We start from the raw sequence: 26914 nt of genomic DNA on the forward strand, positions 1-26914 counted from the left end.
TTTTATCTCAAAACACATTCAAATCGATCATCAGCCAGTTAAAATGTTTGAAATGTAAAAGGTTTTCTGTGGAAAAAAAATGGTCAGTCCTGTTTTCAAGAAAAAAATCATGAAATGTCGCAGATCATGACTTTGAGACTACTGGCAAAATTGGAGCATTTTGTGAATTCCAAATTAAATGTAAAAATATCAGATGCAGCAGTTTTGAATTGTATTTTGCATCACTATGGCTTTTGCGTTTGAAGTCCTCCATGCGCTTTATAAATATCAAGGCCAAAATGTTCGAAACTAGCCAATGATGTTGAGTGCCCTAGCTGAGACACCTAGAGTCTGATTATCAGAGGTGCTGAGTACTCACCACTCCAGCTACAGGCAGTGGAAGAAGCACCTCTAGCCATGGGGCTCACGTGGTCTCAGGATGGACACTCAAAATCTGAGGAACTCCAGATTAGAAGCCCCTTAGCCAGACTCCCCATTCAACTGATCCTCTCCCCTCTTCCACCACAGGCTTCTTGTCAAATCTCTACTTCCTATTCCATCCTTTCCCCCTCACCCTTCCCAAGCAATTCTCTGGTCTCCAATTCGTCCTCTGACTACCCCTCCCACACACATTCTATCCATCCTTTTCTTCCACCAACTATCCCCTCTGAGTCCACCCTGTACAACCCCTCCCACCTACTCAGTGCTGTGACTATCCCCAGCCAGCTGATGCTCTGTTCTCTTCCTCCCAGATCATTCACACTCTACCTCTGCAGCCCCCTTCAGCAAATTGATCTTCTTCCCACCACCCCAATCTCAGGAAAAGTGATTCTTCCTTTAGCCCCTGGACCAGCAATTTTTATCTCCCTCTAACTCCCTCCAGTTTGATCATCTAGCTTTTTTGGCCCACTCCCCCCAGCACACTGATCCTCCCCACTGCCCTCACAGCAAATGGATTTTTCCCCCCAGTGGCCACTCCACCAAATGAACCCCTCCCTATTGCTCACCCAGCAATTTAATCCTTCTCTGAAGCCCTAGACTGATCCACAAGCCTTTTCTCCCATTGCTAGGGACGAGGGTTCCTATGGATGCTCTTTAGTGAAGGGAACTGTCCTGTGCTAGGCTAATGCAGCGCCTGGGGTGAGACCCTCCCGCAAGATCTGTGGAGTTCTTATTGCCCAGCCAGGATGCAGTCATAGCAGCACTCTCACTCTCAGACTGTAATATGGTGGTTGTGGAGAACCGTACTTGGCAAGAGCTCGCCAGAACCATTGGTTGTGCAGAGGCTCATGTTAGGCAATACTGATCAGTTAGAACTCAGGCCCTGAAAGAAGCAGATGTCTGTCAGACTTCTTGCCTCTCAGTAAGACTAAAGAGCTCATCTTCCAATTTTGGGGAGCTAACTAAGGGTATTTCTATACTGCAGTGTAAGCCCAGGGTTCGAATTCAGTCTCAAGGCTAACGCCCACCCTTCCATCTACACACAAATCGTGCTAACTCAGGGCTCAGACACAGGGTCCCAGGACCCCACAGAGGTGGAAGGTCTGACCCTGAATCAAGCTGGGACCCAGGGTCCAAGCCCTATTGTTTTGCAGTGTAGGCACAGCCCCACTGGACTCATGCTCTGGTAGTCTGCCAAAAGTATCCCACAATCCCACAGGCCAACTTTCTTTGTCCTCTGGAGAGACAAGGTTGGTGGACAGTCAACTTTTCACACACTGTACCATGGGCTAGACCAGCCACATTTTGGGAGAGCGCTAGGAAGTCTGGGATATGGGTGATTGGATTTGGGCACACATAACGTAGTGTAAAATGCTGGAGCCCCAAGCTGGGACCCAGGGTTCTACAATTCCGAATCTGGACTTTCAAATCAGTGTAGATGCTCAAGTCCTAGGTTAACAAATCAAGGGTCTGCTGACTTGAGTTCTACTTACCCTGGGTTTACATGCAGTGTAGACATACCTGGAATAGAAACCCAGGTCTCCTGACTCTCAGGCCAGCACCTTGCCCACTAGACTGCACCACCTTCCTTAGCAATAATAATTAGAATTTATATGTTCAAAGCTCCGTACAGACATTAACTATTGAATCCTCACAAGTAGGGGGTGAGTAAACTGAGACTGAAAGGGGAAGTGACTTTGTACTTCCAGGACCCGCAACCAACATATGGCCCCACTTTACGCAAGAGCATCAGGGGAGCTGAGGTTTGTGTGCTCTTTCCTCCTATTCGTGCATCCCTGCTGGAGCAGTCTGAATTTGGTCTAGCTCCCTCTGTTCTTATAACCTGGTGAAATCTTGACTGGAGCCTCAAGAGGTAGTTAACACACTGAGTAGGAAGAGGAGATATTTGTAGCATATCCTCAGAACAAGGTTATTGCATCATGCATTTAATATGCAACAGGATTTGGCCATGCAATTTACATTGAACAATATGCACTCAGTAAAGTGTCTTCGTGGCCTTCGAGATCAACAGAATAAGCAGCATCCTTTATTTAGTCACTTTGTGCAGTGCAGTTCTAATGCCTCTCCGTGCGGCCACAATCTTGCATCATTTACCAGGCAGCACAACCCCCCTTGAAAGAACTGTTCTAGAGCAGCCACCTCCATGTGGGAGACTTTAATCCCTCTTAAAATTCTGTTTTCCTTCCTACTGATCAAGTTCCTTTGGGTCATGAAGTGGAAAAGATTATGTTTAGCTCCTGGGGGATGGTTAGATAAAGACACTGTCTGGTTTCTTTTCGGGTCTCTTTCTTAGAGCAGGTAGGAAAGCTGCCATTTGCCCAGATTTCTCTAAAAAATCAAATATCTGCTTTCACTATTTCTTTTATTCTATTGCATAAACAGTGGGGAAATGCTTCTCTGCTCCTTAGTCTCTGTGCATTCTGCTCTCCCTTGATATCTCCAACTCTGGTTGCCCTGGGTTTCCTGCTGCTGCTGTTGCTGCTGAGAACAATGATGAATGCTGTGTGTTTGAAATGCTCTGAGCAAGAAAATGCCTGTTTTATCCCAGAATATTTAGACAAATCTAAATTTAGAGTAGAGTTTATTTAAAAAAATAAAAGCACCAGCCACAAGCATTAATTAATACAACTTTTATATGACTGTTTCTATAAACAGTCGTAAAATCATGCAGTTTGCAGAAGAATAGATCTGGAGCCAGATACTAACTGAGAGAGAGGGTGGAATTTAGAGGTTGAAATGGACATGTTAGGCCAAATTCAGCCTTGATTAACTCCAGTGATGTTTTATGGTCCAGCTATTCACATTATTCTTTATTACATAGTTTCTTTGACTTTCTTCTGAAGCATCCAGTACTGACTAATGTCATTACCAGGACGCTGGGCTAGATGGGCCACTGCTCTGAGTTAGTATGGCAATTCCTTTGTTCCAGTAGTTACACAGGGATGAATTTGTTCTGCTGAAAGATCAATAATGGGAGGCTCTTTAGCGGTATTCCCCATGTTAAATGAACTTTTGTGACATGGTAAAGAGTTATATAGATGTATACTGTCATATCACAGTCTTTCTCTGAGCGTTATCTCTTAGGCCCTGTCTCTATTGGCTATAGAAACTGTGTTTTAATAGTACAATTTCAGATTTCTATAGCACCATCAAATCCAAGTCTCTCAAAATGCTGTATAAACATTAGCTCATATAACCTCACAACACACCTGTGAGTTGGGGGAATATTATCCTCCCTGGCTTTATAGTGGGAAACTGAGGCACAAAGAGAATAATATCACAGGGGGAAACTGAGGAACAGAGGCTAAGGTCTCAGTCACTCAATGGCAGAGCCAGGAATAGAACCCCGATTTCCTGGGCCCTGTTCCTGGGTGGTAACAATTAGCACCGTAAAACAGCAATACCCAGCAAAGCCATGGCTGCACTGGCTGGAGCTAAGCTGCTGTTTTAGACAGGGCTCTGGAATTTTTAACCACCATGTCACGAGACCCTGCTCGGAAGATTTGCCTGACAAAATGGTCAAAATACCTCTCTGTGTCTAACAGGAGCCCACTCAAGCTATCCTTAGCATAGCTGCACTGTTGCTGGCAGCTGCTGTAATATGGATGCTCATTTTTCTCATGTGGGCAAGGCCCTGCGAGACTGCTTGCCCAATCAGTATATGGAAGTTAGGCCTTTCGAGACAGGACAGAGGCACTGTACTAGTATGGCTCTTACAAGAATCATTTCTGAAGACAGTTTGCTGGGCTGATCCTATAGCACTGTCCTGGAGCAGGGCTTTAAAGGGACACTGCCCAGGAGCTTTCACACCCAAATATTCACCTGATTAGTCCTGCTGTGAGATGATAGAATGAATGATAGAGACTTGATGATGATCTCAAAAGCAATCCAATGTATCAGCTGTGACCTACCCCCAAGACTGTTTCCTCCGCTGGTAGTTCCCATCCTTCCTTTGGGGTGGAAAACAGTCTCTCCAAAGTAGAATGAACTAAAATTAAATATTTCAGATTTTTATTCAAAGCCTGAATGTTTCATCCAAAACTAGAATAAAAGTGTCTTATTAATCACAGACAACACACTATCTTACATGGATGTTCATGGTTATTCAGCATTCCCAGTCAGATGACAGGATCCTAATGCATCCAGAAAGGACAATGGACATCTCCACACCCCTTGACCCTGGTATCTACAAAAGAGTGGGACTCGGACAGTCACCCTTATGAGCCCCTCCAAAGGCCTGCAGTGTTCAGGGCTACCATGCAAAAAATCAGCATTATCCTATATTTTAGTAATTGGGTCGCATCTTACAGGACACCAGAAGTCCTGGTTAGATTTTAAAATCACAGGCTTGATTCACCCCCCAGGCCCTGAGTTGTGTGCTGTCAAGTGAGCATACAACAACCTTCCCAAGGAAGAGCTGAAAGACCTATTTCCTGGAACACTTAAAACTAGGTTGGACACAATGCTAGAAGTATATTGTAGTGAACAGCCCTGCATTGGCAGGGAGGTGGATTGGATGATCTAATGGTCTTTTCCATTTCTAACTTTATCATCCCATCCAACTTTAACTCCTTAACTCGTCTTCTTAACAACACGGCCTCTCATCTCCTCTCCACCCCCATTCCTTTCCACCCTTGCTTATTTCCTCCCTTTCTTTTATCCTCAAACTCTCATTGAGTTTCTCTCCTTCAGCCTTCAAGCACACTATCAATCCTCTATCCCACCTGACTCGCCAGCTAGTAGAGAGGAGAGACCCCAATACTAGAAAATGTAGCATAAAGGCCAATTGTGCACTGGCCAAGTGAGTGACTGGGGGGGCGATCCCATGGCCAAGCAGAGCTCACACTCAAGAAAGTTTTCCTGATATTCAGCCTAACATTTCCCTTCCTTAATTTCATTCCATTCTCCTTATTTATATCCCACTGTAACACAACATAATTCTCCATTCAGATGTAAACTATGACCATGTCATCCCAGAGCCATCACTTAGCCAAGCAATGCGTATTTAGCTCCTTTAATAATCTTCTCTTGTATATCAGTTACTCCAACCCTCTGATAATACCTGTTGCTTTTCTTTGACCGCCTTCTAATTTGTCAATATCTTTCTGATAATAAGGTGCCTAGAACTGAACTCTGTCTCTCAGTGCCTGGCACTATGTCCCAACTCCAATCATACCAGAGCTACATTGAGAGGGGATATTTCTTCTCTGCTCCTTGCTGTGATGCCTCTGTGAATGCAGCTTAGAATTGCATTGGCCTTGTTTGCTGTCGTGGTGCATTGCTAACTTAGCTCTAATTTGCTGTCCACTCTCATTGCTAGGTCTCTTACATCCTCCCAGGTTTCTCCAGTCCATTTTGTATATTTTCTTTGGATTGTTTTTCACCAGTGGTTCAGAATTCAATTTCATTTTTTGCACCTTGTTGAATCTGTTTTTAGTTATTGCCTCCTTGTGTTTCAGAGGTGCTCAGAGACTGTAGTGGCTAAGCCCTGTAGAAATAACTATACATACAGTTGTCAAATTAAACCTTTTCCAAGTCCCTTTGTATTACTGGTCAGGTCCCAATAGTACTTTCAGTTCATCTTTCTATTGCATTCTTTTGCTGCTTACTCCCTCTTCTAGCTTTGGGAGCTAACACAGATCATCAGCAGAATCATCTTCCCAACTGCTGTTTCTCATCAGCGTTTGTTTCAGTCCTTCGGATAGTTTTCAAAGCACATGGCAGTTCTCTTAGCTAAACCAACTTGGATTAAATTGGGTCCAGATTATCGTGGCAGTACATAGATGAAGGTTTGGAGAAAAGGAGTCCCCCACTTTGCACAGCTGTGCAGGAGCCACACACAATAACAGTCCCAATGCTTCCTGCACTAAAGTCTTTGCAAAGAGAGTGAGGAAATGTCTCCCAAAAAAAAGGCAACTTTTTTCTGTGAGTTTTTTTTTTAGTCATCAAAATATGAAAAATTCAGCCAGTTCTATAGATGGTCAGATAACTGGGGGAGGTTCAAGAAAAAATCATCAATATTTTTTCCAATTTTTTCAATCTTTCAAAATGTTGATGTTTTTGCCCCAGCTCTGCCCTGTGCTACTGCTCACTCCTGCAGGATACAGAAATCAGGGTCAGGAAGAGGTTGGGATCTAGCCCCTCTTTCTGCCTCCCTCCCTCCCCAATAAGCCCGAGTGGGGCCAGTATGTTGGGTCCAATCTGCTCCATTCTAATGCATGCAGTTCATTGCACCTCCGACCTTCCATACATAAGAAGCAGCCCTGGAGAGAGTGTATTTCTCTGAGACATTATCATCCCTGTGCTCCTCTTAGGGCAGTTGGGCTCTGCATTGCGCCCTGCTCAGGGCTGGAACATTCATACCACAGTTTAGCCCTTTGAGAAGCACAGCATCAAATCCTTGACGAAAATCCAGATCTGACTTATCTACTGCTTTCTCTGCATCCACTATATTTATAATTTCATCATAAAAGCAATCAAGTTTGGCAAGATTTATTCTTTATAGACTCATAGACTTTAAGGTCAGACAGGACCATTGTGATCATCTAGTCTGACCTCCTGTACATTGCAGGCCACAGAACCTCAACCACTCACTCCTGAAATAGACCCACCAGCCAGACACCTGGGAAAGAATTCTTTGTAGTAACTCAGAGCCCTCCCCATCTAGTGTCCCATCACTGGCAGTTGGAGATATTTTGACTAGCAGTCACCCATCTGTAGGCAGTCTCATCATTACCATCTCCTCCATAAACTTATCAAGCTCAGTCTTGAAGCCAATTAGGTTTTTTTGCCCCCACTGCTCCCCTTGGGAGGCTGCTCCAGAACTTCACTCCTTTGATGGTTAGAAACCTTCATCTAATTTCAGGCTTAGGTCAGTAATAAAAATGTTAAATAAGATTGGTCACAAGACCGATCCCTAAGGAACTCCACTAGTAACCTCCCTCCAGCCTGTACAACCTTTCTGTATGACCTGTTGTAGTCACCCCTTTAACCAATTCTTGCACACAATTAAAGTCAAACTAATAGGCCTGTAGTTTCAATTAAGGCACACAATTAAGGTCAAGCTAACAGGCCTGTAGTTTCTTGGATCACGTTTTTTCCCTTTCTTAAAAATAGGAACTATATTAGCAATTCTTCAGTCATAGGGTATGACCCCTGAGTTTACAGATTCATTAAAAATCCTTGCTCTTAGGCTTGCAATTTCTTGTGCCAGTCCCTTTAATATTCTAGGATGGAGATTATCCAGGCCCTCCCCCGATTTAGTCCCATTAAGCTGTTTGAGTTTGACTTCCACCTCAGCTATGGTAATTTCTACCTCCATATTCTTGTTCCCATTAGCCACCCTGCCACTACCCCTACACTCTTCACTAGCCTCATTAAAAACAGATGCAAACTATTTGTTTAGGTTTTGGGCCATATCTAGATTATCTTTAATCTCCACCCCATCCTCAATGTTTAGCAGTCCCACTTCTTTCCTTGTTTTCTTATTTATATGGCTATATAACCTTTTACTATTGGTTTTAATTCCCTTTGCAAGGTCCAATTCTGCTTGGCTTTATCCAGTTCTCACTTTATCCCTACACTTTCTGACCTCCAAGGGGGAAAGCAAAGTAGTCTGAAACATCATATGTCAGTGTGTCCCATAACAGTGTTACATGAAACTGAGTAGAAGAAGGTTGTAAGTGGCTGTCATGGGGAAGGATCAGCAAGGTAACCCATCTTCATTCCTTCTAGGCTCTCTGCTTTCTCTTAATCACCTGTTTGTGATCCTTGATCATCCAGCTTGGTCTGCAACTCTTCCCTACAAATCTATAAATCCATTCTGCTTCCGTCTGAAATTGTGAATAATTTCATTGCTTCATTTATAGTGGATATTGTATTTGTTACCTTGAAGGTGATCTTGTCTTGTCTGTCACTAAGTAGGTGATCTTGTCTGCCTGAGATTTGGCTTTTCTAAAATTCATAGATTCATAAAATAATGTGAGAAGTGACCCTCCTGACCATTTAATCTGACCTCCTGCATAACACAGACCAAAAAACCTTACCCAGTAATTCCTGTATCATGTCCATAATCTGTGGTTGAGTGTGATGGGGCAACTGCCCCACACTAGCCCATAAAGGGTTAAGAGAACCCTAGAGAGGCTGCGTGACAGGCCGTCAATTGTAGAGGACCCTAGGGAGGCTGTGCAGGAAACAACCAGTTGGAGACAGGCCGCCAGGAACAGTCAGTCAGGGCCAGGCAGGCCCATATAAGAAGAGCTGCAGCGCGGAGCAGGTCAGTCACTCCCTGGAGCTTGGGGAGGAAGGAGGACTGGCTGCCTTGCAGGCAGAGGGCAGCTAGCACCTTGGACAGAGTAGTGTTAAGTAGGATCAGGGGAGCAAGAGCGAGCTCCTGGCTGACTGCTGGCATGCTAAGGCCCTGAGACAAGGGTGGAGAAGGTGCTGGGGCTGTGGGGAAGTGGCCCAGGGAAGAAGACTGAGGGATTGGAGGGGATGCAGCATGTGGCTGCCATCTACACAGTCCTTGGGCTGGGACCTGGAGTAGTGGGCAGGCCTGAGTGCCCCCCTTGTCCCAATCGCCACTGAGGAAGTGGCTGGGCAGTGGACTGTTGTTCCCTCAGAAGGGGGGAGAACTGAGTGTGACCCAGCCGGAGGGCTGTGTCCTGAAGAGGACGCCGCAGTCCTTGGGGTGACACAGGTCCAGGAGCAGAGATGATGGTGGGCAAGACACCACCAGAAGAGGGTGCACTGGCTAGCAGAGCTGATCCCTGGGACATCCAGCAGGAGGCGCTGCAGTGGTGAGTCACACCCCGTCACATTGAGCTATAATGTATCTTTTACAGACACATATTTACTGTTGATTTAAAGATGTCAATTGATGGAGAATCCCCTAAATCCTTAAGTAAATTATCACCGTGGTTAATTATCCTCGCCTGTTAAAATTTTCAACTGTTCATCACATATTTTAACCTCTAATCCTTGTTTTTCTTCTCTGTATTTGCTCTAGTTTTTCTCTAATCCCATTACATGTGTGGGAACCAGATCTGCAAACAATATTACACCTGCCCTGTGTCTGATCCTTTCCTCCATCGTTTTGCAGGTGATTCCCCCTGCGTATACATTTGAGAAATGCTTGGTGTGGCATAACATGCTATGCTCATAATGATTACACTTTATATTCAAGTTCCATTTATTGTTTATGACAGGTTATTAAATTATTAATAGATGTTTTAATAAAAGCTTAATCCATTGTCCCGCAGTCCAGCTGGTCAATAGGTTGCTTCTAACAATCTTTTAATATGTTTTACTGATGTACTTTTAGCTATCTACTACTCAGGTGGGTAACATGGTTATAACATCTAGTTGTCTTTTATTAACCCTTTAAAATCATTTATAAATTAAACCTTAAAATTAAGTGCAACCCTCATCACAGTATGTAATTTGCTATCTACTACAACCATACGTTCTCTGGACTCACTTGTCAGTCTCCAGATACAAATTAGGGGGTAGCTGTCTGGATAGTTTTTTTCCTGTACCAAAGTGTTGGACTTCACTAATAATAAACACTCACATTCACAGATGTCAGATCAGATTAAGGGTCCAGTATTTTCCTGGTTCTTCCTTGATTTCATTTTTGCTTCTTGTTGTCCTTTTTCCTCCCTCGGTTCATTTTTTGCCTAGATATTATTTAGTTCTTTAGTCCAGGGACTGCATCTTAGATTTGGTTGGATAGTTCCTGGCACAATGGGGTTCTCATTGAGACTTTGAGGGTGGAACCCTAATACAAACAATAGGTAAAAATAAGCATCCTTTATACTAACCCAACAGTATAACTGAGATCAGATTCTGACCCAGTCTAAATTTGCCTCTCGTTTACACTTGTGCAACCCTTTTGACTTACTGGGGTCACATGCATAGGAATAACGAAGAGCGGGATTTGGCTTAATATATTTAGTACTTCCTAGAAGATGGAGGGAGAGGGTGGGACATAAAAGTAAATCGATAGAAATTATCCCAGGCAAAGAATTTACATGCATCCTCTTCAAGTGAGGAGCAAGTGCTGTTCAGTAGGGATCAAAGGTCAGGAGGCTTTTTTTAGAAGAGGTGATGTTGTCCCTTTAAAACAGGCTCGGAGGGAGCTTGTTCTGATCTCTGATTGGATGAGCTGAGGCCTGTCTTCAGAAATCAGAGTAATCCTGGGTGATTTTATCCCACTCCACTTCCCTAAATCTGCTGCTATTGCTGCTTTGCATGGGGATTAAAGGGCCAGCGATAGATTACGTAGATGCTGTTGCTGCAGAGCTCCCTCAAGTCTCTTCCATTCCTGCAGGGCACATAAGCTAGATGGGACCCAGTGATCACCTTGGCAGCCATGGGGCAGCTTCTCCCAAGTTTCCCCTCTCAGTAACTCCAGCATATTCTTTGCAAACTTTTATCTGCAGCTGTTGGGTGTGAGGCTGTGCCGTCCCGTTGGAGCTTTTCTCCATTTGGACAGGGACAGTGCGGAGTGACGGCACAGGGTGGCAGCAGCATGCAGGCTTAAGTGTCCCTAGGACTCTGCTCCCCAACCCCACTCCCTAGCAAGACACCATGCTGGGGCCTGTCTGGACAGTGTTGGGACCTCCATAAAGTGGTAAACGTGGCTGGGACTCTCTATGTCTATACAACTGGTCCTGTTGCTGATGGTTTTTGCCTGGAGAATGGTGCCAGGAGCCATCCTGTGGCTTTTCCTCTCACTCAGCTGCCTCCTGCCTTCTGCTAAGTCCCAGGCAAAGATACCACTGGAAACGTAAGTGTTTCCCCCTAGCCTGATACCCCTTTACCCACGTACTCCTCTGCCCTCTACCACCCTCTGCCCTTCACTGTCTACTTCCCTCTTCTGCTATTGATGTCCCAGTCCCCATTCTGCCATTCATCGTCCCTTTTCTCTCAGTGTTCCTTTGTCCCCTCCCATAACTAGCGTCAGTCCCTTCCCTTAAGAGGCACCCACCTCCCCACCTTTCAGAGATGTCATTTGTCTGGGGGACGACAGAGCTTTAATTGTACTTTTTGCATGGAATATTTCTTTGACCTGATTTTTGCCCTAGATGCAAAATCTCGCTTCACCATCAGGTCCAAGCCACAGTGGGAATCGTTCCCATGGACCTGGGCTCACAGACAGAAAAGGATTGTTCTTAAAGTGTACAGAATAGGCCAGTGGACTGGGGACTCAGAAGACCTGAGTTAAAACCTCAGCTCTGCCACTGGCCTGCTCAGTGACCACGGGCGAGTCATGTCCCGCCCCTTGCCTCAGTTTCCCCATTGGTAAATTGGGGATAATGATACTGACCCCCTTTGTGTAGTGTTTTGAGATCTGAAAATAAAATGTAGTAGATAAGAGCTAGGTGTTATTATTTATTGTAGTCTCTAGTCAATTTCCTCAGCTCTGTTTGGTGCACCAGAAGGAGCAGGCAAACATGGTATAAAGACAGCATATATTGCCCCTGATCTCTGGGGCAGCTGGAGACCAGTTTGGTTGCTGGGACAAATCTGAGCCACCTCAGAGATGCACTTACTTTATGCGGCTGTGTAACATCCTCCTAGGGCAAGGCTGTAGCACTGGTGCTCTGTGATATGTCTGAAGTACTTGAGTGAAGATGGGTCATTCTGGCCATCTTTATACGTAAGATCCAAATTGTTTTACTGTTCCTAGTACTTCTATATGTTACTGGTACTATCCCCTTACACTGTCTCTGTATAATATTATTCCAAAGGCTTACATAGCAATGACTATTATGCACACATGTGCAATACATGTATGTACTGTACACGCACATACATATTTTAGTGTATGGAGGCATGCCGGTCATATCACCTCTCTGTGTGTCCTTTCCCTATTTGTAAAATGGGGATTATGACTCTAATCTTCCTTTATAAAATCCTGTGAAATCTGCAAATGAAAAGCACATTAGAGGTGCAAAGTCTTCATAGCATTATTGTATTGTGTGTGCCCTGCATTTGGTATGCAGGTTTTCATACATGTATCTGTGCATGGACTTTTTACACAAGGGTTTTAGTATGTGTATACAGCCTTCTGGATGTGTCGTACTTGTGTGCGTGTGTTTCTGCATGCACTTTGAGGGGAAGGGGAGTGCGTGTGTCTCTCCACAGTCATGGATGGCTAGCCAAGGGCTGACACCATGCTACAAAGTGAGTCCTGCCTTGGTGACAAATCTTTCTTTGGCAGGTTGCCATGATACTAACATCTGAATATATAGAGTTAAAAGTATTGGACCTTGCTAAGCTGCTTTAAGCAACTTAACTACTTTAAGGTTAAAAATATATTGGTGTAGAATTTTTTATGCTACAATTTATTTGAAAGGGAAGAGATTTGGATATTTCTGCCTTACTCGGAGGGCTTGGCTCAGAGAGGAGAGAACACTCCTGACCAGCAGTGATTGTGTTTCAGGATGCTGTTTTGAGGGGAGGAAACCCTGCTTCTCATTTGATGGCTGAAAGAAATGACATTGTGCTGGAGAAACAGTTACATGAACTAAAGTATTGAAAAAAGTTTACGTCTCTTCCTGAGATCAAGAGGAATGTTTTGCATTCAAACAGCTCAAGGCCTCTTTCAAATAGACCCCAAAAGATTCCATCCATGGAATTCTTCATGTATTTACCAAGAAATCCACACATTCATTGCCACCCTTGGGGGCTTAACCCTGGGCATCTCATAACATTTTACCATCGACTTTATTCTGGCTGCTGCACCATGAAATCTTAATAATTGTGGTTATTAAATCACAATAACCAGGTAGCTACTGACATTTCAAGGTTTTCCCCCCAGAGGGACAATTCTGCATATTAACTGGGGTTGTGAGAACCGCCAGTCACAGAACAAGTTTTGATGCAATCTGGTGAATATGAGTTTGGTTCTTTGTTAGATGATTGAGAGAAGAGGACAAAGACAACTACCTCAGATTTGCCAAAATGCACCTGCCCCTCCAGCAGCCCCCAGGCTTTCGTGAAAAATAATTGTCTGTTGGCTGTCTCAGTGCCCTTCTTGGGTCCCCATTTATTTCTGACCCCTATTGACCTACAGGAACCCCCCTTTTACACTGCTCTGATGAGATGTGTCTGCATGCCGCCAGTTGCCTGACCTATGTCTCTCTTACCATTGTGCCTAATGTGTCTTCTCATGCCTCCCCATGGCTCTTCTCTTCTTTCTGGCCTTCCATTTGTCACCCTGTAGTTCCCCATCTCTGTCCCCATGACTCCCCCTTTCTGTCCCCATGCTTCCCCCTAACTCCCTGGCCAGCACTGTCCTTCTCTTTGCCTGCAGGAAGTGGAGGTTCTCCAGTACCCCAAGTGCCACACGTAGCTTTAAGAAACTCAGCAGAGAGGCAGCCAGCAGGGTTAGGGAGGCAGCCAGAGAGCAGTCAATAGAGATGCTGCTGAGCTCTGAACACAGCTGTGCCACAGCTGCCTGCCCATTGCCACCGTCCCAGGATATTGCCTAGGAGTCTGCAGCAGTATTTCCAATTCCAAGCATTCAGAAATCATGGGATTGGCTTAAAAATCATATAGTTTTTTAAAAATAATCATAATTTCAGCTTTTATTTATTTCCTGGTGATGGAGCTTTTAGGGTTCACATTTTCAAGCTTTTCTTTTGCAACCATGAGGGCTAGAAACTTTCATTTCTTCTCTTTTTAATGAGATTCTCATGCAGTCACATGATTCCAGGAGCCCTGGCTTTGAGAAAAAACACCAAATATCACAAGACGTGATAAAATCCAGAGAGATGGTAACACTGCTGCAGTTACCTGGGCTGGCTAGGCAACCTTCCAGAAGCCCTATGTGTAGTTTTCCTATCATCATCATCATCATCATCATATGGGTGGGTAAGCAGCTTTTGTGACTGTTAGTAAATTTTCATACCAACATTAATTGGCTTGTAGAGACAAATTATTAAACGACATTAAACGAGCTGCTTCAGGGGGCTATTGAGTTAAATACTGAGATAAGGGTAATCAGATCTCATGCTTTAGGACATCAGCTGATCACCATAAGGGTCTGGAAGGAATTCTTTCCCACCCCCACGCATTGCACAATAGGCCAAGGGTTCGTTTGGTTTTGGCTTTTCTCTGCTCAGAAGCAGGCTAGTGGGCTTGTCAGAAGAAGGGTCTGAGATGGGCCAGGGAATCCTGTCTTCTTAGCAAATTCAAATGTTCGCTATTGTTTTCAGTGTATAAAAATAAAGATGACTGTGGCTGACAAAACAGGATGCAGAAACCAGTAAACTGACCATCAAAGCCAGAAATACTGAGTTGCTCCCATTGACCTCAGTGGGAGCAGGATCACACACAGTGGTTAAAAAATGGATGCCTCAGTGCCTGATTTACTATGCCATTGCGCTAGTTTTTTATGGAGGTGGAATGCCATTGATTTTGATTGCATTATACTGCCATTACGAAGAGAAGAATCAGGCCCTCTGGGTTTAAAGTTTTCTTAGAAGTGGGAGGCATCCCACTGAAAATTATAGGTAACAATCTGTACTCCGTAAGTAGCGGGTGTGTTCTGATGAGTGGAGGCAGCCATGTGTTCTATAAAGAAGTTGATACCTCCTCAGTGAATCCCTGTAAAAGGAACTGAGTGGAGGTGGAACATCCTAACATGATTCCTGATTAAGTATTCTGACAATTACAGCTGCCAAATATGCTAATTTGAGGAGGAGGCAATATCTTTATGCTCAGCCTGCATGTCACCACTCTTAGGATCTCTGTGTGGTATTCCTACTGTCTGTTATTTATAGGATGGCATATATGGGCATGGTACTTGACAGAGAGATAAGATGTGACCCAGAATCTGCTCCCAGTTTACACCTGTGTCAGTCCAGGATGCCTTCACTGAAAGCAATTGCATGCCTTGGATTCACACTGGAGTAACTGAGATCACAGCCTGGCTCAGTGTCCCTGTCCCAAAGCGTTCATGGTCTAACTGAATCCTGAGATCCTTACCCTGTTATAATTCAGATTTGACTTGGTCTTTACTCAAGCAAACTCCTGTTAGAGTCAATAGTGACTGAATAAGAACCCCAAAACGTGGCACTGTGTTAAAACAGCCTAATGGTAAGGAAAGACCAGGGTGCAGAGTGGGTCACAGAGATGATGGTTTCCCGCTACTGTTGTGTGTCTCACCAGCAGTTCAAATAGAAAATGTGTTATTACTGTTTCTACAGCGTCCTAGGTGTGCTTGGTGATTTGCGTGCATAGGGAGACAGGGAGTGATACATGCCTGCACGACTGTTGCCCTTTGATGCAGCTCATCTACCTGACGTGTTAACACTGCTGGTTTTCCTCTTTCTCCACTTTAGGGTGAAGTCCTGGGCAGATGCCTTTGGTGGGGAGATATATTCCATCATGACAAAGTATTCAGGCTCTCTCCTCTTACAGAAGGTAGGCCATACCTGCAAGGAGCTTTGCTGGTTTCAGATTTTTTGTATGTGTATGTGTATGTGTGTGTGTGTGTGCGCGTCCATCTGTCCATCCTGGGGATTGATTGTAGAAGGGCAACACTAGGAAATCTTCACTAACTTTCAAGACCATTTGGATTCATTTCCTGGTCCCTACCCTCTAACCTTCATTGGTCCAGGTGGACTTTGCACCTCTCTCTGACGCCTTCATTGGCTCATTAGCCACTTTGGACTCCGAATTGTTCTCCTGGCTTTTCATACTGTCCATGGGCACTATTCACCTTTCTCCTCTGACCTCATATCCACCTATTTCCCCTAATGACCATATTCACTCTTCTCCTCCCTTCTTAACTGCATATCCATCTACTCCCCTGCCTGCTCACTCTACTCCAATATTTCCTTCCTCTCCGTTCCCTGGGCTTTCCCAACTGGGGCTCTCTCTTGTTTATTTGTACTTCCTCATCTATCTTCCTCCCGCTGTTCCACTGAGTCCCTTCCGTCTCTTTAAATCTTGCTTTAAAATCTGTTTTTCCTCTGTAGTTTAGGGCTGATTCTCTGAAGGGCATTGTGATGCCAGTTCTGAAAGCCGCTGTATACAACTAGATTGCCTTGGAATAAAGAATGGCTCACCCTAGCCTACCCGTCATACACAGTTCTTTAATCCATGCCCCTGCAAATTCAGCACAGGAATAGCAACTTTCATACCCTCCGCTTCTTGAAATTCCAGCTGCTAGGAACATCCTCATTGGCAGCAGCTGGCAAAAATGGGTCCAGCTCCAGTGACTTCAATGGCGTTTGGCCCATTTGCACCAGCAGAGAATTTGGGCCATCATGTTTGATTTGCTCAGTCCATGAGCTCAGGCAGGGAATGTTGGAACTGGAGAATCACTGTAAAAATCTGTTTCACGTTTTTGCTGGAATTAACCAATTATGAACCAGCATGTAATTATCTGAAATAATGAGCTTGCTTTGGTCAGGCCAGCTCCTCTTTTGTTTTCCATGAACTTTGGAGCGACTGAGTTCTGATGGCAGAAGGCTAATTTGAAGGGTGCATGTGTGAGTCTGCATGGGAAGTTGTATATTTTATATGGAACAGGCCAGTGCAGGAGATAGATGGTGGTGGGGGGGGGGGTGTTCATTGAAATAGCCAGGGGACAGATTTCTCGTCAGAATCCTGGCAGGGAGGCAGTTCCATGAGCCAGATAAGTAACCAATCACACTCTTCATGAACTCACACACAGTGACTGTGCATGCAGGTAGGGTAGGCTTTAGCATGGAGAGCAGCGAGCACCAGACCTGTCTCTTGATCATTGCCATTCCCTTGGCTCCCATTGCCAAAGAGTGGGAGGAGGGAGATTCTCTGTTCTGATTCAGATCTTCCTTCTGTGAAAACTAGCCTCTTTCCATATGGCCACACTCTCTGCTGGCTGCCAACGATTCATTTGCTTGGATGGCCTCTGTACATAGCACTGTGGGTGGGCCTTTGAAAGTGCTCAGCACTTGCCTGTCCCTGCTCCCAGTGAAGCTAATGGTAAATTGGGGAGCAGGGTTCGGCCAGTGCTGAGCATTGTTGAAAATCACCCCCGAGTGGTTGCATGAGCCTGCTGGTGCAATCAGGTTTCAGAGTAACAGCCGTGTTAGTCTGTATTCGCAAAAAGAAAAGGAGTACTTGTGGCACCTTAGAGACTAACCAATTTATTTGAGCATGAGCTTTCGTGAGCTACATTCTCACATAGCTCACGAAAGCTCATGCTCAAATAAATTGGTTAGTCTCTAAGGTGCCACAAGTACTCCTTTTCTTTCTGGTGCAATCAGTCTCCCTGTGTTCTGCTTCCAGGCACTAGGTTTCCCTGGAGCCCCTAGTGGATGACGGATACGGAGCCTGGTTATCATCCTCTTCACCCAACCTCCCATGGGACTCTGCCCCAGTTACGCCCCAGTAAATAACCCATTTCTGGGAATAGGGAGAAGTGAGAGTAGTTTCTACACCAATTTCTATATTGTAGAAGGGGCTAGTGCTAAGATGCTGTGTCATGACGGCATCTTTTGTGATAGTGGAAGGTGTTCAGTGCAAACACACCCCGTAACCTGGGACACCATTGCTTTCCCTGCCTGGATGCTGTCCCTGTGCACTATAGACAGCTTGAGGAAGGGGGAGGAGATGATCACGTGCACCTTGCACTCTGCCCTGTGTGCACAGCTGCAAGCACAGTTTTACCAATCAGCCTCTTTTTGGTGCTGCTGGAGAGGACATGGCTCAGTACGAGCACTGCAGAACCCATCTGAGAGGATGGATTCTCTTTCCTCACACCCACCTTCCATTCTTTCTCCTACTTCCCTGCATCTTCTCTTTGTGCCAAGCCATAAATTGCCCTTCACTTCTTCTACCTGTTTACATTTTGCCTTCTTTCTACTGATTCAGCCACTCCTGTGCTCCAGCTACAAAAGGGACAGAATGTTGTTCCATTCACACTTCCTCACCTTTCTGCTGGACCCTCCAGAAACTCCTTCTCCAGTGTGCTCCCTTCCGTCTGATATAAGAACAGATTCCCTCTGTGCCTCCTTAGCTGTGCTTGTCTGATAAATGTCCTCTGGTCCTTCAGCATGAGTCATCTACACTGATCATGAATTAGTTCTTTTCATGAGGAGCATACATGTGCCACACCGGACTAAGATGCATTCAGACCCTTCATTGCCCAATTCTTACCCAGCCATAGTGTGATACCAAAACTGGCTGAAGCCTGGCCTTTAGTAGCAGTGACGATGGTTACACCTTGCCAACTTCTACAGTGTCACCAGCTGATAGAACCAGCTTCTGGCAGGTATCCAAGTTCCCTTTGGACCTAGCTTCTATTTGAATGGCTTCTCTATTTGCTTTTTGCTGGGACCTCCATCTCCTGCAATGTCACAGGGCATTTGCCCCTTGTCACGATCTTCATGGAAAGATGGCAGGTATGAATCTTTCCATAGGGTTCTATAAGCTTCACCATCTCTTTTAAGGACTGTGAGAAAATGCTGCAGTCTTCGTCTCCACTGCTCCATCAAAACAATCAAATACTGCTCTTGTGGCTATTTCTCCTCCGAAGTTAAAGGCTTCCACCTTCCTTAAGGTCAGAAGTCAGAGGGGTTGTTTCTTGACAAACCCAGTGTTATGAGAGGCAGTGTGGGCTGTGAAAGGTAGTGTGGACAAGTTACTAGGACACTGCCCTAGGAGCCAGGATAGGTAGGTTCTAGTCCCACCTCAGCCATTGGCCCGCTGGACGACCTTTCACCTCTCTGTGCCTCTATTTCCCCTTTGTCTGTCTTGTCTGTTTAGACTGTAAGCGCTTTAGGAGAGGAGCTGTACAGAACCTAGCACAACAGGGCTCAGAGATGCTGCTCCTAATAGCAGTCACCACATTCAGATGGTCAATAAAAGATTGCACCAAATCCAGCAAAATTTTATGTGTGATTCCCTCAGAGACGAGACGATTGATTTCTGACTGAAAGGCAGTTTGATTCTGACTAGCAAATCAAGCCCAGGATTCATACAGTGGCGGTGGCACCCGTCTTTCCCTGGTAGGCTGATAGAGGAGCACCCCCACACCCACGAATAGCCACATTTCACCGGCCACAGTCAAAGATCCTGTGCGGTGCACTGATAAAGAGAAGGAGGTATCTGCCTCTCTCTTGTGCACGATGCAGACTTGCTGACTGCATTGAATGCAGATGGACTGTGCTTTGGTTGAAATGGAATTCTCGATGTCAGAGTGGGACACTGGTTCAGCGGCATCTTAGGGGAAGAATGCTCCTCACTGAGTCACCATTGTCACTTCCTGCAGGACTTGCAGGGCCAGCCCACAACATTTTGGCACCTGAGGCAGGGAGCTCAAATGATGCCCCCATGCCTCCTCGCTTGGGCCAAAACTTTGAAAGGTCTCAATTCTGCCTTCTTCCTGTTCTACTCCTCTCATGGTCCTGCTCTGCTACCTACCCCAATAAAGGAGAACTAACAACTTAAAATGCCTTGTTCAAAAATTTTAAGTAACACTTAACTTTCAAATGCCTTAACAGCAAATGTAACTTTTCTTGTCTGCATAGTAAACAGTGGCATTTTTATCTGTTTGAATAATGAAAGTAGTGCTTTCCATGCCTTCTTGATTGCAAAGATTTGAACTGCTTCCTGCTGAAGGTCCACAGTCTGGGCCAGCTTATGCTCTGTTGAGATGGCTGCAAGGCCAACCAGCCTCTCCTGTGTCATTGTGGAGCGTAGATGTGTTTTTATTAACTTCAGCTTGGAGAAGCTGCGTTCTCCACTGGCAACTGTTACAGGAAGTGGTAGAAGTATGCGCAGAGCAACAAAAGCATTTGGAAAGAGGGTGGTCATCTTATTTGTGTACATATATTCCAGAACAGCCTTTGGAGTTGATCCTGCTGAAATGTATCTTGAAAGGGCTTTCAGTTCATCACCTAAATCACTCGCATCAATATCGCGCATGTCATCATGTGTCAACCCTGTCTCTGGTGCCCTGTATTGCTGGTGTAGGTCTTCTTCAGGTATAGTGAGGAGTTTTGGAATATCATACAACATCCCAAATATACTGCTGTGTTCCTTGAGCTGCACGAAACGTTCTTCAACTGACTGTATTGCATAATCTAGCACCTGGTTAAAGAATTCAACTTTGAATTGTTGTTTGGGGTCTCTTATGGGATTATCCCGTGCCTCGTAATCAAAATATCTCCTTCTTTGGTGACTCTTGTATTCTTGAATGGGTGGGAAAATAGCTTCAGTGTGAAGTTCCTCTGCCAATTTCTGTGCACTCTTCAGCATGTTTTGAATTCCCTCATCTGACCAGTCAGACTGTAGGTGTGACTTTGCTTTGTCCAGTTGTTCCATGGCCCCAGATATATCAAGGTCAACACCTTGGAGTCTCTTGCTTACAACATTTATTTCAAACAATATGTCATGCCACAACACTAAGCCACACAGAAATTTGAAGTTATGTATGTTTCTTGTGATTTCATTTCCCTCTGCCACTGTTCTCCCAGGAACAGTTCCTGTCATAGCATTATCCTTCATAATGGCAACTATGGCATCATCTGTCTTCCCAATTTGGTTTTTGATAGGCTTTATCACCTCCACTCGACTTTCCCATTGTGTGGCACTCAGTGGTTTCAGCGTCAGAGAGGATGTTCCCAGATGTTGCTTCAAAATTTGCCATCGATGAGTTGATGCAGAGAAAAATACATAGATGCTTTGCATTACATTAAAAAATTTAGCAGCCTCACTAGAAGCTGATGCTGCATCACTGACCACCAAGTTCAATGAATGAGAACCGCATGGGACAAAAAAAGCTCAAGGGTTTAACTCTCGGATCTGTGTCTGCACTCCTCTGTTCTTTCCTCTCATGTTAGCACCATTATAGTAGCCCTGACCTCTCATGTCAGCTATTGCAATTCCCGTATCTTCCAGCTGTGTAAGAAGCACATTTGTCAAACCAGCTCCGGTAGTATCATCAATGTCAATAAATTCTAGAAAATGCTCTCTGACAGTCACCATTGAAGGGACATTTTCACTAGGTTCTGTTGTTGTTACAAAATGCACCATTAAAGTCATTTGTTCCATATGGCTGATGTCAGGTGTTCAGTCCAGAATAACAGAGTAATAGCTTGCTGACTTCAGATCTGCCACAATCTTCTGTTTGACTTTTGTTGCTAGTAACTGAATGATCTCATTTTGAATTGTTTTTCCAAGGTAGTGCTGTGTGTACATTTCTTGGGTGGTGACTTCTCAGATGCTCCTAGAGTACAGCATCAAACTCAGCCATCAGCTCCACAATTGTAAGGAAGTTTCAATTGTTTGGCACATATAACCGATCTGAAGCGCTACGCAATGCTAGGTTTTGGGTAGCAAGCATTCTCACAGTGGCAATGAGCCTTTTCAGAACATTTTGCCAGTAAAGAGACTCTGACGCAATCTTCTCTTGATGCTGATCATCTATGGTGGCCTTTAACCTTAGTCTCATCTCAAGCTCTTTCCACCTGTGGAATGCTCTCTGATGATTTGCTGCCTTCTCATGGCATGCCGGATTTCTAGCCAGATTTTTCCATTCTTTTGTTCCTGTAGAACCCAATGTGGCTGGAACATTAGACTGGAAGAGTTTGCAACAAAAACAGTATGCAGCATTCTGGGTTTTTGAGTACATAAGCCATGGCCTCTCCACTTTGTCACCATTGGGGATTTCACGCCAGTAACGTGTTGGATGGAAACTTCTATTTTCATTCTCTTTGGGGAACATGAAGTTTTTCACTTGCTGTGGCCCATGCAGTACAAAGAAGTCCCTCAGGCTACTGCTCAAGTGGGTCCACAGTCCTGGATCATCTAGACTTAAGGAACTAAACTCAGCAGCAGCTGTTTCTTGCGCCTCTACCACACTCTTCTCTGATCTACACTTTTCTTCAGGAATGTGCATGGTTACATCTATTTGAGATGGAGATATGGATTCTGCAGTAGCTGCCAGGTTACCTGCACTCTGACTAACTGGAAGATCACGCATCTCCTCACCACTCACATCCTCAATGGGGCCGGAAGGTTCACCATGAACATTTGTGTCTATGTATCTCAGGAGAGCTCCTTCCTGCTTAGATAGAAAAGCTCCCTTTGCTTGCTTGCTTTTTCTGAATGCTGCCTCAGAAGGGCGTTTTCTTCTTTCACTCATGACTGCTGTTCTGTACCAGCTATAGTGGCTCTCAACACTCAATTAAAGGAGACAAATAAGCAGGGCTGGTGGCAGGGCCTGAGTGAGGGAAGATATCAGCGTCTTAAGGGCCTAACTGGCTCCTACTAGTTCAGTTGACTGCCTGTTCTCCTCAAGTGGGTTCAGGGAAGCAGCAGGAAACAGGAAGCTCCCTGAGAAGTTGGTGTTAATCAGTCCAGGCTCCTGGGGGTGGTAGAGAAGTACATAAGAGGCTGCTCCTCCTCTCTCTCCCTGCAGCTCCTGCTGCTTTCTGTTATTCCCTCTCACCTTTTCTCCTGCCTGCCTGTTATGTCTCTTGCGCCCTCCTTCCTCCAGCACAGCACTCCACCATCTCTGTGCATCTAGAGCAGAGAGAATACATATGCACCAGCAGCAGACACAATTTTCTACACTCTGGGTCCTAGTGGCACACCTCCTCCCCACCCCACAGTCTGGCACCTGAGGCGGCCACCTCAGTTTGCCTCATGCTAAGGCCAGCCCTGAACCTGGGTTCGATTTCTGATCCAACACAGCCCTGCATACTCTCTCTTTCTCTGAGTCATCTCCTCAAGTCCATTTCTTACCCAGTTTAGACATTACTAGAGAAATACACATGCAGCTCAGACAAGTCAGAATTACCTCTCCCCCCTTGCTCCCTCTCGAATCCTATTTATTTTTCCCTCTCATCCTGGGGTTTTCCCCTCTCTTCCTGCTGTGCCCATTTCCCCAGGTCTTTCCTCATCCTCTATCCTGTTAGGAAACTCTAGATCAAACACCATCTTCACTAATAAGCTTCTTAAAGCAGATAAGCTTGAAGGACTTCAATCTGCTTGATGCTATAGCTGTGGAGAGAGAGAGAGAGAGATTTCATGAGGCTAAGATCAGGTATCCTCCTAATGCAGTAATGTGAACAAACCTCACGGTCTTGAGGTAGGTGAAACTTGTTTTCAAAGAGGCCAGACCTACAAAGAACTTAGTTGTAATGTGGCAAACGCACGCACGCACACACACATGCACCCAGACTCAGGTTATGTTAAGGCAGTGGATTTGAATGCACAGAAGTCAGAAAATTCAAATACAAGAGTTTCCAAAGCAATGTTATCGTATTTGAGCTACATGGCACATTTCACACATGAAATATTTTGGCTTGCTGCTACATATACAGCATTATAGGTATTTGGGGCGCTTTGCAGACAAATACAAGGACAGGTCCCTTCCCCAATGGATTTATAATGCAGAGGCCAGATCCTGGAATTTTTTCTCAATGTTTGCTCACTCCTCACTCAGGCAAAACTCTTACTGAAGTCAATGGGAGTTTTGCCTGTGTAAGGACATAGTTAAAACCTGAGTAATAACAATAAGGACATCAGAATTTGGCCTTGCATTAGGAGCTTGATATATTTACAGTGTAACTAAATTCCTGTTGCTATTAGCACCATAATTTTTCATTTCCTGCCTTTTCTACACTTAAATCTTCTAATTAACTAACATTTTGCATGGAATTTCATTGGCAGTTTTTGCTTGCTCTTGTTGTTTTAAAGAGAGGAAAACTAATAAGGCATTCCTATTGCAACCCACACCCTCTGCTTCCAATCCTACTGGATACCTCCAACCTGCACCCATCCCACAAGGCCCAGTAAATCCTTAGGCTGTGTTAGAATTATGATGACACCAGAAAGCAACATGGAGCCCCATTCCTCAGCCAGCAGTGAGCCAGGAACCAGCCAGGATATGGTCATGGCAAATTTTACATAGCCACTAAAGGATGCTTTAAAATTGCTTTACTCTGGTCTGCTGAACTCTCCACTGCAGTGCATTGGCTCTGCTGTGGATACAGTGGCAAAGCATATGTCTTCTTTACCGTTAGTGGTTCCTTTTCTGTGAGCCCTATTTTGAAGACTCAAATGGGACTTAAATGGTTCACAGGCCTTTTGTGTTCAGAGAGGTGAATTTCATACAAATTGCTTTCACCCAAAGAGAGAAATTACTTTAAATTAGTCATTTATTTTCTTAAGAGTAGTAAAAAATGTGTGCATTGTGCACTAAGTAATACTTTCTAATTCCTAATAACTTCTAGTAATTAGATAAAAAGGGCTAGTTCATTCCTCCCCACTGAAAAATCCACGGGAGGAGAAAGCATAGCAGAAGGCCCAGAAAAGTCCATGAGGCTGACAAAGTACATTTGAAGGACATAAAAAATCCCAGCTTTGTTTCACTATGGCTTGTCGAGTTTGCCGGCTATATAGTCTACCAGCTGCTCTCTGTTATACAACAGCCACATGGCCACTGCTGAGAATTTCAGTGATCACAGAACCCAGTCACATGATGGAAAACTTGGTTGCCCATGCTCTGGAGGACATGTGGATCAGGATTTGACCCTAAGTAACTGAATTACTTACTATTGTTTTTACTAAGAAAAAAGAGATCAATGAGGGTGAAATCCTGGCCCCATTGAAGTCAATGGAAAAACTGCCAATGGGCCCAGGATTTCATGCTTATTATATTTAGTTAATTAAAAATTGCAAAATAAATATGTTTCCTAGAACCTATTCCTGGTTTCCTGTGTGGCTAAACCCCCTGTTAGCTTCAGCTAGAAATAAGACTGTGTAAGGAGATTGCTAAATATTGCAGCATGGACAAATTAAATAATGAATGTTAAGTGATTTTGCTGGGTGAGGATGGACTGTCTTTCTCTGACTTAAGTAGTGGCACTATTATTGAGTTATGCAATGCTAAGTACTTCAGTGGACTAAATTTCATGGAGGTTGAAACAGGAACATATATTTGGCAATGTAAATCACTTCACAGACACAGCAAAGGAGACAGAACTCTGGGTTCTCAGCCTCCCCCACTTGTGCTTAAGGAGAATCCCAGTTAGTTGTTGTTGTTGTTTTAAAGGAGTGATGTAGCTTATGAAAGTAGACTCTTTTTCTGTTTGTGACTTGTATGCAAGCAACTTATCAGTTTTTCTTCTGGTGGTGGGGCTTTTTGTTGTTGTTGTTTTTGACTGTTTGTTATTGAAAATTACTTGCTGAATAATTTCAGCAAGTGAATCTGGGTTGATATTTGATAACCAAGATTCTAAATGTAATCTGTGTTGGTTAGTTTTGATTGGACACAGAAGTCTACCTAGACATTTATAGTGCACTTATCACTATGGTAACTGATCATAATACCTGAGGTCGCATGGTATTATTTGTGCTCCCTACTCGTAGGATGTGAATAGTCTTTCAGCAAATAGTCTCTAGGGGTCCTATTAAAATTCACTGTTTTCATCAACATTCCAGCCAGTAAAATTTATTTGCTAGAATATTTAATGGAACATGAACACAAAGGTGTATGAACACAGCCCCAGTGAATTCATTGAAATAGCCAGCTGCTAATGTTGTGCAATATTCTCCCCACCCCAGGGAATTCTAAGGGTTGAGCTGTGCTCACTGTGTGTGGCTGGGCTCTTACTGTACACTGTGGCTGGTTATTGATATCCTTTTAACCTCTAAACACTAATATGGCAGAAGCATGTTCAAAATAACTGATAGGAGTGCAAAGAGCTGTTATTACCCTGCTAGGGCTAAAAGGCTGCTGTTCAGCCCTGCACTGCTGGGAACAATCACTGCTCCATCCTGCACCACCCCAGTGTATCCACGGCTGATGGTGTTTTCTTTACGCAGAGCATGCATGCAAGTGCTAATATAGTTTCCCCAGCGGTCTTGCATTCCAGGGAGAGATTACTCTGATCTCACAGAGGAGGGCCCTGATTAAAGCCCCCAGAGTGGCAGAAATCAGCTTCTCTATGGTTGAAACTATGACACAGTTAAATGGGACAGGCTGGCAGCTGCTGGGATGAGTCCGGTGGTCTCGTCATCATCCAAGGCCTTCCATCTGTGGGTTGTAAATCCCCTGTTGGTGATGTTGCTGTGCTAACGTTTGGGATCATCCCTCCCCCATCCAGTCCGGCTACCCAGCAGCAGCAGCATGGATGCAAGGGCTGGAGTTTTTAATCCAGTAAAGCCTTGCTCTGTTAATCACGCCAGACAGAACTAGCAGCTTCCGCACGTGCCTGCCGCAAGCTGGGCATGATTCTATTTCTGTCCGACCTCCTCAGCCCTGTCCCTTCCTCAAGGCGTTTCAGACTCCACATATGCTCAGCAGCCTTCTCTAACGATGAGTGAGCTTGTCTAACAATAGGAGCCCTGGTTGCTTATCCCAAAGACATTCAGACTCCTCTCCACATCTTCTAATTAGAAAGGACCACCAAGTCCTCTGCCCCCCACTCATTTTGTATTGTGCTGGGGAGTGAACCTC

At 44.7% G+C, this 26914-nt stretch overlaps 1 protein-coding gene across 1 annotated transcript in view; it reads left to right on the plus strand.

Moving 5' to 3' along the window:
• Positions 1-11141: 11141 nt before the first annotated feature.
• CACNA2D4 (calcium voltage-gated channel auxiliary subunit alpha2delta 4) overlaps positions 11142-26914 on the plus strand; it is a gene marked incomplete at its 5' end in the record, with an annotated part of 165562 nt that continues 149789 nt past the window's right edge. The window contains 2 exons of the mRNA XM_084613531.1: positions 11142-11230; positions 15795-15876. Of these exons, the coding sequence (XP_084469657.1) occupies positions 11142-11230; positions 15795-15876 (171 nt within the window). The remainder of the gene's footprint in view (positions 11231-15794; positions 15877-26914) is intronic.

This window comes from Lepidochelys olivacea (genome assembly GCF_965140295.1).
Source record: "Lepidochelys olivacea isolate rLepOli2 genome assembly, chromosome: 1".
NCBI classification, from domain to species: domain Eukaryota; kingdom Metazoa; phylum Chordata; order Testudines; family Cheloniidae; genus Lepidochelys; species Lepidochelys olivacea.